The sequence below is a fragment of the Globicephala melas genome, chromosome 8, assembly GCF_963455315.2.
Source record: "Globicephala melas chromosome 8, mGloMel1.2, whole genome shotgun sequence".
In the NCBI taxonomy this organism is placed as follows: Eukaryota; Metazoa; Chordata; class Mammalia; order Artiodactyla; family Delphinidae; genus Globicephala; species Globicephala melas.
This window is the reverse complement of record NC_083321.1, coordinates 52637806-52657041: the sequence shown is the minus strand read 5'-3', so window position 1 is coordinate 52657041 and position 19236 is coordinate 52637806. Positions and strand designations below refer to the sequence as shown.

Sequence of the window (19236 nt, the reverse complement as noted above, 5' to 3'; positions counted from 1 at the left end):
TGGAGATTCAATTAATCAGGCATTCATTGAACGCTACTTTGTTCAAGTCTAACATGAAATGCATTCAGAAATGAACCTGCCACTGGAAGCTTCTGTCCAAATTTTGTCCACATTGGGCACCAAACCGTTGACTGCAGTGGTCAGAGAACACAATAGCTGGACAGATATTTGATGTCTGTGTAATTGTTTAGACCTTCCCACTAACTGCGAGGTCAGTGAGGCTGGGGCAGCATCTGGCTTTCACACCGCATCTCCAGCCTCGTGACTGCGATGAAGAAGATGTTCAATCATATTTCTTGAGCATGTGACTCTGTAATGAAAACCAAATACATTATGATACAGTTATCCACCAAAGACTTGGTAATTCTGACGTTCAGGTCTTCTGCTACTAATACGTTCTCATTTAACCCCACACCAATCCTGTGAAACAGGCCTTGAGCAAATCCTTTCCAAATGAGCTCACTGAAGTTCAGAGCAAGTGAGGGACTGACTGGAGGGTTAGAGCCAAGACGGCACCCAGGTTTATTTTATTCCAGAGCCCGTGTTCTTGCCAGGGAACCACCGACTCTCTTCTGACCCAGGTTCGATGCTTGTTCCCACCTCCCTGCCCTCGGCCTGTGCTTCCCTGAGCCCTGTCATGTGCTGTGTGTACTGAGGCATCATTTTCTCCTGTGAGGGCCTGAGTTTCTTTGTTTCTGCTTGTGACCAGGCCCCCAGGCACGTATTTCTCAACCAGCTTTGCTGCATAGGAGGCTTTGCTACCTCTAGTGAAGGCTGCAAAATGTTCCCCCTCAGGTTCTTACCACCGGAGCCTGACCATCTCTATTCACCTGATGCCACAGCTCTGCTGGGAACTTGAACTTCCTGGGCTCTGCTCACACCAGTGCTCTCTGCCTTGCTGACCCGAACCCTGGGTTGTTAAAACTCCTTCCAATGGGAAGAGTAATTTCTGATCGGGGTCTGTATTAGAATTGATTGCTATGTAACAGGTTACTCCACAACTTAGCAGCTTAGGCCAACAAACGTTAATGATCTCAGGCAGCTTCTGAGGACCTGCAATCCAGGAACAGCTCAGCTGGGGAGTTCTAGCTCAGGGCCTCTCGTGAGGTCCCCTGAACACTTGCCTGGGGCTGAGAGTCCACTTCCAGGACGGCTCACTCATATGGCTTTTAGCAGGAGGCTCGGTTCCTTGCCCCATGGACCTCTCCCTAGGGGCTGTTTGAGTGTCCTCGTGATGTGGCAGCATGCTGTCCCCAGGCTGAGTGATCCAAGAGAGGGAGAGCAAGGACGAGGCTACAATGGCTTTGCGGTGCAGTCTCGGGAGCTACATACCATCACTTCCACCTTATTCTGTTTATTGGAAGCAAGTCACTAAGTTCAATCACATTCAAGGGGTGGGGGATTAAACTCCATCTAAGGGAAGAATGTCAAGGAATTTGTGGACATACTGTGAGAAGTGGTATATAGGCCATAAGATGCTCGTGTAGCAACCTTATGCCCCCTCCCTGGCTGGGGCAGCCCAGGGACTTCCTGTTTAGCTGTTCACAGGGGTGAGGTGGAGGCTGCATTCTGAATCCATGTCCAGGGCACAGTGAAGATTACACAGATGCAGAAAGACAGTCCTGACCTTCAACAGGGGCACAGTCTGGGAGGGAAGGAAGATATCTACACAGGTGGCCTAGGACAAGCTGGAAGACAGTGAGTGCTACCAAGAGATGAAGGTCAGAGGAGGAAGGCCTGATTCAGCAGTGGGCCTGGGGACTCCCTGGAGGAGAGAGCACTGGATCCTGGCACGCAAGGTCATGTAATGCTTCAGCAACTGGAGGCGTGGAGGGAGTAGCGTGCCAGGAAGGGGAACCGCACAGCAGGAAAGTGCAGTCTGTGTCTGGGGAAGGGCAGCGTGGAGTCCTCCTGGGCAGAGTCGGTGATGGTACCCGTGGCACAGTGTCGTTGTGAGGACAGCATAAGACAGTGCAGTCAGAGAACCTGGCACGCAAACACTCACTCACTGATGATGCGGATGACTGATGAAGGTAGAGAAATGAGGCTGGAGTGGTCACCTGGGGCCAAGTCCCAGGGCTTTGCCTATCATCCTAAGGAATCGTGACACGTGGCAGCTAGAAGGGACCTTAGCTGGGACTTTGTCCTTCAGGACACTGGGAACCGCTAAGGTGCTCCCACAGGGGAGAGTGCGCTCACAGCCGAGCAGATTGATCCCGCAGCATGTCTTGGGTGGGTCCAAGTGAGGAGATGGGGGCCAGGATCCTGATGCTGTGGTCCAGGGAGAGGAGGCGTTGAGGGCCCAGGTGAGGTGGGCACAGGGGCTGCAGAGGAGGAGGTGAAGGTAGAGCATTTGTTGACTCCTTTAGAAACTCTGCCTGGTCAGCACAATCCAAAAGCTCTACTTCAGCAGCTGCTCTAAGCGTGACTGTGCTGTGATTTGAAGGTCCCGAGGGAGCAGCCCAGGAACATCTTGTCCACCAAGTCCCCACACACTGAGACGGCTCACACCGGCCCAGGCTCCCCTCCATAGGTTTCTCCAGCACACAGGGGCCATCAGCAGAGTCCTGTAAGGAGTCCTTATGCCCAGACCTGAACATAGCAGTGGGGCCACTTCTCTGTGCAGTTCACTCACCCACAGAGGGACATCACAGTCCCAAAGCCATTCTCTGCCCCTGCAGGGATTATTAGGACATCCGTGATGCCCTAAGCCTCAAGTGATGGGGTCCTTCTAGGGGACAGTGAGGCCTTGGCAATGTGGTTGGACCATCCAATCCCCATGACTTCCTTACATCCGGATACAGGAGAAGCCTTGGCACGAGGAATAGCTCTGGGAGGCCAGTGCAGCAGCCTGCAGATGTGGAGCCTCCCAGTTTGCCCAGAGCCTCACCGTGGTGTGTACCAGACAGGCTGAAGGGCAGTGCTTTTTTGTGTTTGCTGCCAGGATCCAAAGTCGCTATGAGCTTGAGGTGGGTTACGCACCCACCCCCAAGTGTGGAGAAGCAGACAGAACGAGGCCTTTGAGTCAGGCAGACTGCGGTCCAGTAACTGCCTGACTACATACTGGCTTGTACTGGCTTGGCTTGGCGTCCCTTCGTTCCCCCCCCCAACCCCCCCCCACCCCCCCCCACCCCCGTGCTCAGTTCCTCACACACAGCATGGGGTGAATAACAGTGACCACACAGGGTGTTCAAAGGCTAAAGTAGGGTTAGATTCTTAAAGGGCTCAGCCTTTTAACAAGTAGGTGTTGGGCAAGTGTTTGTTAAGTTTTCCTCTCCTTCCCTGTCCTGATTCTCCACGGCCCCCAGCCAGCCCCTTTCCCACCTGAGGCAGCTTCGCTCAGCAGGGGCGCTAGGTGCCTCCTGTCCATCTAGGGAGGATGGATTCTGTGGAAGCTTGGGTGACTTGGCATGTTTACTTTCATGAGGGAAACTCTTCCCGAAAAGAACTTAAGACTTGCGGCTCATGGGTTTTAGGGGCATGGTTTAAGCAGTAATAGAAGCCCCACGTGTGTGCAGCCTTCACAAGTCTCTGTAGTAGAACAGAACCCTTGATTTTCTTTGATTCTCCAAATGTTTCTTGGATGTTTTGCTCTATGCTATTCAGGGCAGCAGGGAAACACAGATAAACAGAGCTCAGTTCCTGGTGAGAATGGCCTCTGGCTAAGGCAGGAGACAAGTTTGTGAGACCATCATCATTTCAGCATGATGGGCACCGGATAGAAGCATAAGATGTTCTCTTGCTTCCAAGGAGCAAGCTCTGCACCATCTAGGCAGGCAGGAAGGGCTCAGGAGGAGGGCCAGTTGCTGACCAGAAAGGAAATCAAATAACAGCTGTTTCTAGTAAATGCCTACTGAATGCCAAACCCTTCAATCCTGAGAGGAATGTAGGAAAGATATGGAGTGTGGCTCTCAATGATGGCCCGGGAGAGGGAAGGGTTCTGGCGGGACTGAGGACTGAGGTCCTCGCCCAGCCAGGCCCCTAACCTGTAGTCTGATACAGGGTAAGTTAAAGAATATCCCTCTGCAGCCACGCAAATGAGATTGGACTTGAAGGAGAGTTCTGTCATGAATTTTCTGTTGTATATGTTATCCCTCGAGAGAGACAAACGGACTCGTGAAAGAATTAAAGAATGTGAAACTGCTAGGTAACCACAAAGTTGGACAGTACAGTAGAGGGTCCAGGAGCCAAGAGCTGGGAGACTTTGGGCTGAGTAATCCAGGAGGGCTTCCTGGAAGAGGAGAGCCCTGAGCTGGGCCTTGGAGAATAACTAAAATTGGGACAGTCTGAGAGGAGGAGGACACCATCAGTGGAGGAATAGGAATAGTGCTGCCTCGCTCAGAAGTGTTCAGCGGCTCCCCAGGCCTCCCACTAGCATCCAGGCATGGCATTCCAGGCTCTGTACAGCCTGCTTCTAGCTCCTGCCTGCCCGGTCACCATGCCATCCCTCCAAGAGCCCCACCCTCCCGCTCCCTGAGTGGTTCAGCCACTCTGTGAACCTGCCCCAAATACCTCACTGCTGCCTGATTCCCCCCACACACTTCTCTATCTGCATCCTTCAGTGCCCCCTTCCCCACTTCACCCCTCAGAATAAAGCATCCTTTCCCCTCTATCCTTCTGAGCTCTGTTCCATTTGCTTCATTCTGCCTTTTCTTAGGGTCACACATGGACAGACCCTGACTCACTAAACTGTAGAGACCTCAACCTTGGCTTCCTCCTCTCTGTGGGCCACGTGCCATAGCCATGGCTGGAGTTTGGCAAATGCCAAACAGATGAATGAATGAATGATCAAGCTGAAATCTGGTTGCACAGAAAGGGGAATTGATGGTTACAGGGGACCATGAACTCGTGGCAAAAGGAACTGGACATGACTGACCTGAGAGTGTGGCCCATACTGCTCTGGGAGGAGCATCTCAGGGCTGGGGGAGCTCAGGTATTCTCTGTGCAGTCTGTCATATAAACCGTCCACAGCATTGCAGACAGCAGGCCACAGCCTGCACAAGCAGCTCCAGTGAGGGCCGCCAGCACGCTGCAGCTCCAGCACATTGTCCGAGTGCAGTGGGAAGGATGTGGGCTGTGGAGCCCGACTGACCTGGGCTGAGAATCAGCTCTGCTATTTGCCAGCTGTGTGGCCTTATGCAAGCCACTTAACCTCTCTGAGCCTTGGTGACCCTCTTTCATAAAAGGGAAATAATACTGCTTCCTTTCAAAGTTGTTGTAAGGATTATAGAGAATATACAAAAGAAAAACAACCTTCCAGCTTTATAAGAGGTGACTAATGAATGGTACATAATTTTTTTATGACATATGATTAATTGCTCCATGTGGCTGGGGAAGGTTTTGTGGAGAGTTCAAAGAAAGTTCTAGGTAATAGAATTTGGGTTTAAACCTAACAGCCTGTTATAAGTACAGTGAACTTATTATGGAACTCATTAACACATCCCACGTGAAGATGATGTACCAAAGTTGTTCAAGACCAGGGTGACCAAGCTGTCCCCACAAGGACACGTCCCATGGTTAATGCTCACAGAGGGACACTTACCAGCCCACAGGGGCCGCTGCAGAGAGAGAGAGAGAAAGCTGCAGAAGCTGGCCTGGGAGAAATGACCCAGAATCAGTGCTTGGGGCCAGTGTATACCTATCTCAGCCCTCATTCTGCAAGCAGGCAGGCAGGCAGGGGTGGGAGCAGAGAATCCGGGTTTCTGCCATCGTATTTTGGGAGCCAGGTTGTTGCTGCTTTGGCTACTGGGAGATGCAGGCCAAGTATCAGGGCCCGAGGGTGGGAGGAAGGAAGGGAGTCCTGGCGCCTCAGGCAGGTAATGGGGCCCGAGCCCCAGAGGCAGCCCGGGCCAGCACTGGGCCTGTGTGTAGAGCCGAAATGGCTCAGAAGTCGGGTCATGGTAACTGGTTGAGGCTACAGAGGCGAATGGGGGGAGGAGGAGGAGGGAGGAGAGGCTCCAAAGGCAGCCTTGAAGCCGAGTAGGTGGCTGCCATTAACAGAATCAGGAGGGTCTCAACCCTCCTCCCAAATCCCCTCTCTTCCCAGGTTCCACGGCTCAGGGGGGTAGTGTCCCCACCCACAAACCCAAATATCTCTCCAAGCCTGGCCTCCCTCAGCTCAGCCATGTTCGAGTCCCGCCCATTTCCCTCGACTCAGTGCCGTGTTCCGTCCCCACTGCCACGATCCTGGTTCAGGTCTCCGCTTTCCTCCCGGCTCACTGCACATCCCTTCTGGCCTCCCACTCCACCCCTCCCCCTCTGTCCCCATTCACACTGCTACCAAAGTTCTCTTCCCCAAGAAGAATCTGGCCACACGCATCCATGGCTTGAACTCATCTGGCAACTTCTTGTTACAGTCAGACCATCCCCTTGACGTGGCTGGCAGGACCTTCATGACCTGCCCAGCCTCTCCTGTCCTTCCCCACCAAGCTTCAACCCAGCCGCCCGAGCTGCCCGCAGGTCCTCCTGGGGGGCCGGGCCTCTCGTGAGCCTCTTTGCATGCCCCCCATTTTGCCTGGAAACCCGCCCCGCCACTTTCGGCCGGCTCCCTGTCAATCTCCATGACTCCTTCCAGAACCCGCCCCCCAACTCCCGGGCTGGTGCAGGAGCTCCTCCCCTGTGCTCCCCACTCCCTCCTCCTTCATGGAGCCTATCTTATTGTCCTGGAGTAAACTCCAGTCCCTCCCTCTCCCACACCTTGAGTTCATCCTGCCAGGCAGACCTTAAGCACTCAGTAAATGTTTTATAAACGAATGAATAAATGAATGAATGAATGAGTGCAATGGAGCAGTGAGGGAATCCAAGAAGAGTAGACAACTTGGCAGGGGAGACAAGATGATTTGGTTCTAGGGATGCTGAGTTTGAGTTGGTGGGGCATTTAGAAGTAGGTCCAACTGCACTGGAAAGGCAAGTCTAAAGCTTCGGGAGGATCTCTTAAGAAACTGTGGTCAGTCTGCTCACACATGAGCCAGTGCCCCTCAGGAGCTCAAATGACCAGGATATGGCTCAGTGTTACCAAACCAGCTTAATCAACTCAGAGGCCCTCAGAGCCTGAAGGGCATTATAAGGACATTGTCTGGTCAATTCTTTTTTTGACAGATGAGGAAACTAAGGCTCAGAGAGGGGAGGGGCCTGCTCAGCATCTACCTAGAGGCAGAGCTAGGGCTAGAATTCGTGTGTCTCCTTGGCAGCCTGAGCTCTCTCTACTGTCCCCTGTGGCCTGTTGTTTGTGGCACTCGTGTCTGAGCCCTGAAGGAGGGAGTTACCATGAGGATGAGAGAAGGTGCTGGAGAGCCTCACTCCACAGATATTCGTACACTGGCTCTTCCTTTCCCACAGCACAGCTTCTCATGGCCCCAAATCAGGGGAGACTGATAAAGACCTCAGAGCCACAGAGCTTATGTACTGGATGTCTTGCACTCAACAAACAGGATGGACGCTGTGGCCTACATCAGCAGCGACATTTATTTTACCCTGTTTTAAACACTGTCACCATCTACTCTCCAGTCCTGTAACAGATCAGATATGGCTCATTAGAAACCAGGAGAGAGATTGCTATGAAGAAGCAAACTGACACACTGACTCAAAAAACACCAAATAGGGATCGTTTAGGGTAAGGACCAATAGCCATTCACACCAAACCCACCAAGACTCTCTTACACATCATGTATCCCAACACAAGTCCCCATGGTGACATCCGGTTGTGTTCAGTACATTTTGCTTATTTATGACCTGCAGGCATTTAGACATTTCATAAGGATTTTCATCTAAAGTGATGGAGATTGTTAAGGTTCAGGTAGCACAAGAAGCAAGCCCTCTGCTATTTTGAAGAGAAGTATTAACTTTAAAGATTCAGGGTTACAGAGCATCTTCATCATGACAAAGGAAGGAACAGAACTGGCTTTTTTGTTTGTTTGTTTTGTTGGTTAGTTGTGGGGTTTTTTTGTAGAGTTTTTTTTTTTAACATCTTTATTAGAGTATATTTGCTTTACAGTGGTGTGTTAGTTTCTGCTGTATAACAAAGTGAATCAGATATATGTACACATATATCTCCATATCCCCTCCCTCTTGTGTCTCCCTCCCACCCTCCCTATCCCACCCCTCTAGGTGGTCACGAAGCACCGAGCTGATCTCCCTGTGCTATGCAGCTCCTTCCCACTAGCTATCTGTTTTACATTTGGTAGTGTATATATGTCCATGCTACTCTCTCACTTCGTCCCAGCTTACACTTCCCCCTCCTCATATCCTCAAGTCCATTCTCTACGTCTGTGTCTTTATTCCTGTCCTGCCCCTAGGTTCTTCAGAACCTTCTTTTTTTTCTTAGATTCCATATATATGAGTTAGCATACGGTATTTTTCTTTCTCTTTCTGACTTACTTCACTCTGTAGGACAGTCTCAAGGTCCATCCACCTCACTACAAATAACTCAATCAGAACTGGCACTTTTTCGTTTGGCCACAACGTACCAGGCACAATGTCCAACACGTTGTCTCATTTAACAGTCACAGCTCTCTAACCTCACACACAGCGGCATTCGGTCATATGTGTTGAACTCATAAACGACTGAATGACCTCATGTTAGGTATTGTGAAAATGAGGCCTAAAGATGAGAACTGCCTGTCCATGGTCACACAGTGGGGGCTGGGAGCCTGTGCTCTTTCTCTGAACTACTGCTGCTGTTGTCACAACCTGCCTCGACCGGGCAGGAAGGAACACTTACACTTACGCAGGAGGAGAGAGTGAGTTCACTCTTCAGCCACACATCAGTCAGCCCGACAAGCACTCACTGAGAACCCGCTGCGCTCGCCGCCCTGTGTGAGAGCGCTGCTTCTGGATATAGGATGTATCATATCACTGAGGCTTTCTTTGATTTGCAGGAATGAATTCAGAGCATGGACTGACATCAAGCCCGTGAAACCCATAAAAGCCAAGCCCCAGTACAAGCCCCCGGATGATAAGATGGCTCATGAGACCAGCTACAGCGCCCAGTTCAAAGGCGAGGCCAATAAGCCAACCCCAGCTGACAATAAGGTCATTGATCGCAGAAGAATACGCAGCCTCTACAGCGAGCCCTTCAAGGAACCGCCAAAGGTGAGACTGAACTTCTGGGGACCCATCAGCACTGTCTGGCATGGAGGGGTTAACTGCAGCAGAGATTGGTGGGGTGGGGAAGCAGGTACTGCCAACTCTGGCCCCGCCCCCAAGGGCTTCTTTAAAGCCCCTCCTTTCCTTCACAGCACACAGAGACAGAGGGGCTTCTTACCAGGGTCCTTTGCTAAATTCAAAGTGAATTTTTAAAGGAACATTACCTAAAATGAAAACAGCTTAAAGACTGGTAGGTTTCCAGAGAACTAGCTTCTGATTTTGAGAACCCCCCCCCCCCAAAATGGTAGAAAATCTCACATGAGCCCTAAATCCCCTTGTCTTAAAATAACTGTGCTTTTGCCCCTGAAGTGCTGACCCAGCCTTGGAGGCTTCCTTGCCTGACTTCTTTCCCACCCAGCCCCTGCCTCATCCTCAGCTCCAATCACTGGACACTTCTTTACCTCCCAAATCCCTAAACATCACCTGCCTTTTGTTATCCTTTCCCTCCAGCCAGCAGCAATTCTCAGTCTGTCACATCAGCTGCAAGATGTGTTCCAAGTAATTTGCTACTATAATAAACAGTTTGTGAATGATTTTCACTCCTAAGTAAGTTACAGTAGATTCAGGGATTTTCCAGTGACATCAGAGCTTTGCCTTATTTGCATCGCAATATGCATTCATGAGAGGGAGAATCATGTTGGAGACTCTGCTGCTGAGGCAGGAATCATACATGCCATAGCTTATTCTATGATGTCAAGCCATACGGAATTGTGCAATTATCAGCTCTCCTCTCTATAATAGCAGTAAAAGTCTGAAAACCTAAGAGCCTTTGCTCTGCTTTGCCCTAAAGTCTTGCAGTCAAGTGGAGTCTCCTCTTTGGCCCAGGACTGGTTTACAGGTAAGGCAACTACCCAACCCAGTTTGCCTGGACTACTCCAGATGAAGCATTGAAAATTCCATATTCCATGAAAGCCCTCAGTCCTGGGCAAACCAGGACGATCGGTTACCTTATTTCCAGGTCAGGGGTGACTTGAAAACCCCTAGACTTCATTGAGTGGATGACCCAGCCTGTGAGGCCCAACATCATCTCCGTCCACCTTCCACAGATGAAGTGGGACCCAGGACATGGGGTTGACTTTGGACAAAAGAAGATTCAAGTAGAGGAGCGAGGGAAGACTGGGGAAAGTAAATCCAGAGGTGGGTGGGAGGAGGGTGACATATTGAGGCATCATACCCAGTGGCCCAGAGTTCTTGAAAAAGAGAAGAAAAGACCATCTTCCAGGAATGAGGGGGCAGAACTGGCAGGAGGTAGCTTGGGGAGAGGGAAGTGGGCTTGAACAGCAGCCCTGGGGAAGACCGTCTGGGGAGCCAGCCAGAGGGGAGGAGGGGATGGCTGGACAGCGCTGAAGGCCTCACTGGGCGAGACTGCCCGCCCAAGCCTCTCAGTGAGGACGTTTGTGCACAGGAGCTCAGAAACAGGAAAGGCCGGCTCCTGCTGTGGTAGTAAACCGCCCAGAATCTCAGTGTCTTCCATCAACAAAGTTTATTTCTTTTTTATTTTTTGCGGTACGCGGGCCTCTCACTGTCGTGGCCTCTCCCGTTGCGGAGCACAGGCTCCGGACGTGCAGGCTCAGCGGCCATGGCTCACGGGCCCAGCCGCTCCGCGGCATGTGGGATCTTCCTGGACCAGGGCACGAACCCGCGTCCCCTGCATCAGCAGGCGGGCTCTCAACCACTGCGCCACCAGGGAAGCCCAACCAAGGTTTATTTCTTACCAGTATGGGCCCACCGTGGGTGGGCTGCAGCTCTCTTCCTCGGCACTTCTTCCATCTAGAACTCAGGGTGAAGAGCAGCCTCTCTGTGGCAGAGGAAAGGGGCACATTGGGAAGCACAGGCCAACTGTTGATCTTCTGTCTGGAGGTGACCCATCACCTCTGCTCACATCTCATTGCCTAAAGCCACTCACGTGCCTGCCTGAGTTGAGCAGGATGGTGAGGTACAGTCCTCCCGCGGGCAGGGGCAGCAGGGAGTGCATCACAGAACACAGTCCGCCTGGCGGGGCCCGGGACGCAAGGGCTGGCGGCGGGAGCCAGTGTGGCCAGCGAGAGGGCGGCCAGAACGGCTGACGGGGGGCTTCAGAGGGGAGATGCCGGATGCCCTAGCGTCCCTGAAGAGGCTTTACACGCCACGCCCCTCCGAGTCCTGTGTTGTCACTGTTATCCTTTCACTAATCACGTCTTCTCTCTAAATTCGTCCTCCTACTCCCTCCCCTTCTGTGTTTCTGTTCGCCGTCTGTCTGTCTCTCCGTGCAGGTGGAGAAACCTAGTCTCCAGAGTTCCAAACCAAAAAAGACCTCAGCGAGCCATAAGCCCCCGAGGAAGGCCAAAGACAAGCAGGTGGTGTTGGGCCGGGCCTCCAAGAAAAAGAGCGCGGAGGGCGCCAGCGCTGCCCCGCCTGCTGACAAGGAGCAGAGCGCAGAGATGAACAATAAGCTGGCTGAGGCTAAAGAGTAATGCACTGCACTTCCCTTGCTTCTTCTCTTCCTTTTCTTTTTTCTTTTTCACTAACCAACAAAAAAGGCCACAAAATTGATTAGAGGCTTCCCATCTGCATGGGTCCTGAACGTCCTAGGAGCTCTTTGGTTTCTTTGAACAGACGGATCCTGTTTCAGAGACTGGGCGGCCTGCCTCCTGTGCAGATCTAGAGCAGGTCTGCACCACGGGCCCCTGGACCAGCCAGAGCCTGTGTGCAGGGCGGTGCCTCCTGGCGGGGGAGAATATATCTGCCGAGGGAGGCCCGGGGACCACGGGGGAACCGTCCTGGCGGTGCTTAGACATGAATGTAGGGCGTCCCCCTCCTGTTCCTCCCCAGGGTCTGTGCCAGTGATCAATTTTGAACTTTAGGTAAAAGTGTTCTTTTCCAAAACTCATGCGCTATAGAAGCTTGACCTGGGCTTCGGCAATTGACAAAATTTGTGGAAATATTTAACAAGCAAACAAAAATATTCTGGCCTTCATGTCAATAAAATGAGTTGTGTCTGTTAAGTTTAAGTAATTTTTTCATAGACTCTTCTGTCAGAAACACGTGACTGCATTTAGTTTCCTATCAGTGGGCTTTAAATCGTATACCAAGTAAATGATGTGCCACTGATGACCAAAACTAGGCCAGGGCAGAAAGGTTAGGTGTTGTAGGTACACTCCAGACAGCATAGGAAGATGACGAAAATGAGGAGATTGTTTTCCTGTTAACTCTCCGCCTATCCAGTGCTGCAGATTTTGCAAAGTGACTGGTTACAGAGGACTGAGGAAGAAAGTTCAAGGTGTAAAGAGAGTGTGTTTAGAATGTGGCTTTCTTGCTTCCGAGAAACACACAGCAGGAAGCAGATGTAGTGGCTGCTGTGACAATGTTTACTGTTCCTGCCTGGGCTCTGCTTGCTCTGTTCCTCAGAGAGGACAGGAGATGCTGAACTTCAGGTTATGGGAAATTTCTGTGACTTAGCCTAAGACGAGGACAGTTCCCTGCTATGTGATTAGCAAGCATTTTTGACCTCATTTCTGAATAAAAGCAGCTCTCCCTGCATTGTGTGTCTCCTGTCTGTGTGGCCGAAGCTGCCAGTGGCAGCAGTGCCACCTTAGCTGTGCTAGAGTTGTGCTGTAGGCATTAGCCAGGGAGTCGTGGAAAGACCCCACATACCTACTAGAAGAATTACATTTGCAAACCCCGTGGCGGCGTGTAGGTTGCGCAGTACTCTTTATTTCCCACATCCCCAGGGTGCTTCCTGTCGCCGTCATTCTGAAATCGCTGGGCTGTTGTGTGACACCAGCCTCTGCTCAGGCGTACTTTTCTTTTGTAATAAAAGTGGTAATGAGTGAAGTTCTCACGGTTCCCTACCTCAAAGTCCCGTTAGGTCCTTCAAGTTGGAGGAAATAGAGCCTCCACAAGCTCTCTCATCTTCTGACCATTCAGGCAGCAAAATTCCCATTTACACCATTTTCTTTGTCACCTTTGGGCTGATTGAGAAGTCTCTTGCAAATTAATTGAGCCTGTGCTATGCAGGCCCTATTTCCTAAGAGGGCAGAACCTGCAGAAATGAAGCGCTTGGCCAGGCCTCTCTGCCATCTTCCTTTCTGTCCCAGGGAAGGAACTGTGAGGAAGAAGTACCGAGGAAGGTAGAAAACGTTAGTGGGTTTCAGTGTTTATGGATCACAGATTTTGATGCCTAGCTGGAAAGGGCTAGAGTAGATCTCGGTACCGATTCAGGTATTTGCTATCTGATCTTAACGATAATCTCATGCTGAGAGCTCGGTCAGCATGATCTTAACTTTGTCCGGAGAATCTGCCGACGTATGTTCGTTCTCTTGAGATCTGGCATTCGTCAGACATGTTGATGTTAGCCACGATTTGGATTTCTCCGTAGAATAGTCATCTATTTTTTTGCAGATCAAGTAAATCAGACTCTACGACGCACAGGGGACCATTCACTCAACATTCGCTTACTGGATGCCTGTGTGCCCGACACGGGGCCAGCTGTAGTGGGTAGCGTGTATAAATGTCTCCACCACAGCACAACCAGGATACGTAGGACTCCACCCCTGTGTCTGATTCAAGTTTGTGTTGCCCCAGTTGTAGAGTTAACCACCCACCTTGTGGCCCCAGGCACTGAGTTTCTTCCCTGCCCTACCTGACGCTTTAGATGACCTGTAGGATGTCTTTTCAGGCCTTTAGTCTCCCCATCTTTTTAGTGCCTCCAACTGAGAAAACCCTGTTGGTACTTCGCTTTGACTCTTGAATGTGTCACTTCACTGGCAAGAAACCTCCTTTGATTTCTACTGTTTACAAATAAAACTCAGCCGGTCTAGTTCTGCATCCCAAACGCGCTGACTGAAACGGATTTCAGTTTCACAAGCAGTGTTTTAGTGTTGCCTTTCTGAAGGTGGCCAAGCTTCAAATGCCTGTTCGCCCCATTTTTGTACACTTCCCTGTGGTTCCCTGAACTCCCCTGACAAAAGAGCTAGGACTGAAGCTTTCTCACCTTCTGCTTCACTCACCTGCAAAGATGATCCCTAAAGCTGTGCGTTGGGTCCTTAAAGCTTTTTGTTATCTGCTGGTGCTCCCGTTACGCCTTTGCCTCTCTCAAGGCAGACCGGAAGCGTCTAATTACGATTTTGTGGCCTGGGTTTTGTTGCGAACCACAGATTGTCTATGTATGTGTAGCGCACACCTCTCTTGGTGCTATTTCATTCCTGCTGTTAGTAAGAAAATGACAAAAATATTCATGTATAGCCAATTGATTGTGACGTGCTTGTGGTCTGTGCTTGCTCAGAAAAACAAACAAACAGTTTTTCCAATTATAAATAAATGCTAAAGACGAACACCACTTTCTTGATCTTATTTCCTTGGTAAGGCCCAGCTGAGTAGGTGAAGGAACCAACTTTTGCCATCTGAGCCGCTCTCCACGAGATGAGCTGCACCCTGCAGTTTCTCTGGGGTTCTCCGTAACGCAGCTTGACTCTTTTAGATACTTGCCTCTCAGATACTAATTGCAAGCAGTCAGAGCTAAGTGTTGGGAAAGGCGACGATGGACCGGGAGACCCAGTGGCCAACAAGGTAGTGTAACGATCTGATCCCATGTAGCTGGGGGTGAGTGGCCAGCACCACCTCGCCACCCTGGGAGGCTGGCCCCCGACCTCCACCCTCTTCCCGTCAACCCGCAGGACTGTCTGTGATGGCTTTTCTCCTCCCAAGAGATGGCAGAGATGCCTTCACTTATTTAATCTGGTCACTGTGGAGGCTCCACGCTCAGGGGCTGGCTCGCTGTGTGGGTGATGGCGTGACGGTCGGGTGTGCGCCTAACACGGGGGTGTGGAAGCCGCCGTAAGGGAGTCCAAACAAGGTAACAACAGGCCAGGGAGCTGGGAGCTCAGATGGAAGACAGGATTCTTCCCACCGGGAGTGGGGAATCTGTAGTCTTCATGGGGGGGAAGCTTGGCGAGTGGGTGGCATGTGGGTATGCGGGGCATGCAGGGGCAGGCCTACAGGCAGGAGAGCAGAAGGGTGGGCACCTCAGAGCCGGGGCCGAGGGTGCCCACTTGGATGTCCTTCTGCTGGAATGGGAGACAAAAGATTCTATCCTTTGGGATCCCGCTTCCTTTTGCCAGTGCATGTTGACTGAATACCTCTCATGTGCCAGGCATTGTGCTTGGAGCAGAGAAGCAGGATGGCTGAGACCCCACCTCCAATCACAGTGAAACATGAAGAAGGAGTCTGTTCTAGCAGATTCTGTGGGTCAGGGAGGACCTCAGTGGATGGGCAGGCGGCGACCAAGTGAACAGAGCTGGATGGGGGGCGGCCAGTCATGACAGGCAGAAGGGCTGCAGGAGCAGAGATGTGGGAGCCCAATGCCAGGTGAGCTCAGTCCTTGGGAGGGTCAGGGTGCCGTGGACGTCCTGGTGCCGTCGGGGGTGGGGTGGGGAGGTCACTAACCAGGGTGTCTATTCACACCCCCAGCTGTACCCCACCTGCGCATGCTCCTGCCATCGTGCTTCTCACCCTCACCCTCAAACCGGGCACCAGCCACAGGTCCTCTCTTGCTCTAGGCTGGGAGCTAGGCTGGGACTCATTCTGTTGCTGTTTCTCAAAATCTGGGCTTTGAGTAGGAGCCGTGGTAGGAATAATCAAGGATCGTGTATGTGGAACAAAACACTATATATTTGTTTTCCAGATGAACAGAAAGCATTCCACCCACCTGCCTGCTTTTGTATGAGGCAGAAAATACAAAATACTGTCCAATAATAAAACATACCTAAAAGTATATTATTAGCTCTCTTTTGATCAGTTAAGAATTGTTTGATCAAAACTAGGGATTGAGAGATGAAAAGACAGGAGAAGTAGAAACAGGCAAAGAGAGAAGACACCCAGAAAACACACATGTATGAAGACACTGAGAATAACCCAGGAGAAGGTGAGACGCACTCAGAATCAAAGGGCAAGAATGGGCCGCGGAGAAGCAGGAAGGTGGGAACCACCCCGTGGTCAGGCTCACCTGGAGCCTCAGCCTCACTTCCGCTGTGCTCCCTGATGCTGCCCAAGCCCAGGAGGCGAATCTCCACCCCTCACTATCATCACCTCCCTGAAACAGCAAATGGAGTCAAAACCAGCCTCTAGTTTTAAAATAGGTCCCCACTGCTACATTCATTATAAGCGTAGTTTAATCCTTCCTTAGAGCTTGTGTTCTTAGTGAAGTTCTTCCCTCATTTTTTTTTTTTCCACTAGGGTTTAAAACTGCACAGCCTGCTTCCCGTAGATTCAGGGAGTGTCAAGCGGACGCGCTCTGTGTGCGGACTCCCTCCATGAGCATCACGTTTCAAGGCCCTCTCCCTGCTAAAATGCTTAGAGCAGTTTACATTTTCAGGACCTCAGGTATAAAAAGTTTCTTTCAGGATGTAGACCGAGGACGATCTACAGTTAAGGGGAGACCTAGAGCAGCCCCACCGGAGGCCCACAGGGCAGGGACAGCAGCAGGGACAGCCGAGCCGCGACAGGAGAGGCAGCTGTTTCCAACCAATGGAACCAACCCTGCTCGGCTTCCCCTCGAGCAGAGCCCGGCACGTGATCCCAAGCTCTCCATCCCACTGCCACTGATGCATCGATCCTCATGACACCTAGACCATCCTAGAATAGCTCTAATAACAGAGTGGCCATGCTTACATTTTTTCTTCCTTAGCATGTGAGTACGGGTTAACAGTGGCGGTGCCCATAGGCCTTTACCAGGTTCATGGATGGACGTCGGTGGCAGCTATGCCAGTCTGTGTCTTTCACCAAACACAGACTGTCCTCCTCTAAAAATTGGGACACTAATACCCACCTCATATGAGAGGAGTGAGGATGAAATGACTTGATGACTATAGGCAACCCATAGTGGACACTAAATAGAGCCCATTTCAGGCCCCTCTGCCTTCCCTGTACAGTACTTGAAAGGTCTGTGTTCTCTGTCTTTTTGATAATTACTCTGACAATAGATGAAGCTGATTGAGGCAAACACTGATCAAGAAGAACACTTTTAAAGAATCCCAGCTGCTGAATTACCTTGAGTTCACAAACGTAAGCAATAATATTCTAATAATTTATAACTACCGATTGCTTACGAAGCCTTTCTTTCTGTGCAGTCCCGCTGAGCCCTCCTGATATAGTGGAGCAGGTGTTTGCACCAGGTGACAGACAGGAGAGGGAAGCTCAGGGAGGAGGGTGTGTGCCAGCTGCACCTGGCTGCTCCACAGCCTGGGCTGCTTCTCCCTTTCACCCAAGGGAGGAGGCCGGCCTGAAGGGAGTCAGGTTTCAGATGAGTTGGACTCCTAAGCTATATCCTCACCTCGAGGTGCCCTGTCTGCTTGGGCAAACTGCAGGCTCACCTAGGATCCCCTCCAAGTCTTGGGAACCAGATACAAATGAGGGGAAGTAAGAGTTGGGTCAGGTTTTCACACACAACTGGCTCAAACATCCTGAATGAATTGACCAATTGTCTCAGCCAAATATATAGGTTTTCTCCTTTGGGTGCTAAATTAACTGACTGGGTTACTGAATACAGAATGATCCAACTGTTTTCATTCATAAGAAATATACTTGGTACTAGAGATACCAAGATAAAGCAGGTGCCCAAACCTGACACTGGAGGTGTTGGATCAGAGACCGCCAGCTTGTGCATTTTATTTCAAACAGTGGAACCGAGCTTAACTCTCTGTCCCTTGTCCTCATATAAGTGGCCCTCAGTCGCTTGTTAATTTGGTATTGTGTATATCTATTTCAACCTGGACATCTTACCTGGGGCCAAGGGAGCTTCAGATGCTGAGATACGCAAATTACCGCCACTGGTACTGGTTTAAGCTGCCGGAGGGATCTTTAGAACATGCAGTTCTGACCATGTCACGCCCTGCTTTAAACCGTCCGTGGGTTCCTCTCTCGGCCTGCAGAAGCTTATGTCTGCTCAGCGCACCATGCTGCTTCTCACCTCCATGCTTTACCCACGCTCACCCACCTGCTCAGATTGCCCTTCTCCTGCTTCTCCACCTGGCTAACTCATCCTTCAAGACTCCGCTCAGGGGACAGCTCCAGGAAGCCTTTCCCGCACCTCCCAGGCTGGGTAAGATGCTCCCTGTGTGTTCTTCATCGTGGAACTTAGCACACGTACTGTGTCATCTGCTCATATGTGTGTGTGTGTGTCCCCCCCCCCACTAGACTATGCTCCCCCAGGGCAAAGACCCTGTCCTTCTGCTCATCTTTGTAGCCCTAGCTCCCAGCCCATTGTCTTCCACAGATAATGTCTTCTAAAGTGTTTGCTGAATAAACAGTGAGCGAATGAATGACTGATGATATTCGCCATCTGCCTCCATAGGCACCACTGAGCCTCCGCAAGGCTTTATTCTGCCTAGTAACTGGCTCTGCTCGCAAGACAGGGCTGGTTTCAAGAAAGGTCACGGCAACGGCTGAGCACAGAGGAGTCAACCGCTGCTTTTATAATGGCCAGCCTCTGGGCCAGCCTCCTCTGTACGTCATATGGCCACTTTTTCTAAACAGTCCTGACTTCATAAAATCATTGACTCGTGGTTAGAGGGTAATCTTAAGAGGCTGGCTGAGCCCAGCCCCCGCCCAGTGCAGAGCTGCTAACTCCGTGATGGCAGAGGCATCTTCCAGGGGCATGTCTTAGCAACAAGGGCTGGGAATTAGAGCCAGCAGGCCTGGTTCTAAATCCAAGCTCTACTAGTTAGTAGCTGTGTAACCTTGGCTGAATTTCTTACTTTCTTTGAGCCTCAAAGAAATAACAAGAATACAAGTATCAACCACTACCCAGATCTATACGACTCCCAAATTCAGAAGGTAGGAATTTGGTCAGCAAGGAATATAGTGTGACCTGAATCTGTTTGGTTCCAGAGTGTGGGTAGCAGGTGGTAAGAGGTCTGATCACAGAAAACCCTGTTTGTGATTCAGAGGACTATTATGAGGGCCCCGTAAGGGTGCATACGAAGGCCTCTGTGAACTGTACGTGGAACACCCTTGTCACAGTTCACTTTTTGGGTAATTTGCTCACCACCACTTCCCAGTTACTTACGACCCTTAGTCCCAACGGAGTGGTGGTGGCTGGAGCTACACGTGGCAAAG

The 19236-nt window shown here is 51.0% G+C and overlaps 1 protein-coding gene across 1 annotated transcript in view; it reads left to right on the top strand.

Annotated features, from left to right (window-relative positions):
- MAP6 (microtubule associated protein 6) overlaps positions 1-19236 on the top strand; it is an 88765-nt gene that overhangs the window by 50542 nt on the left and 18987 nt on the right. Inside the window, exons 2-3 of the mRNA XM_030836048.2 lie at positions 8877-9090; positions 11397-11593. Coding sequence (XP_030691908.2) covers positions 8877-9090; positions 11397-11593 — 411 coding nt within the window. The remainder of the gene's footprint in view (positions 1-8876; positions 9091-11396; positions 11594-19236) is intronic.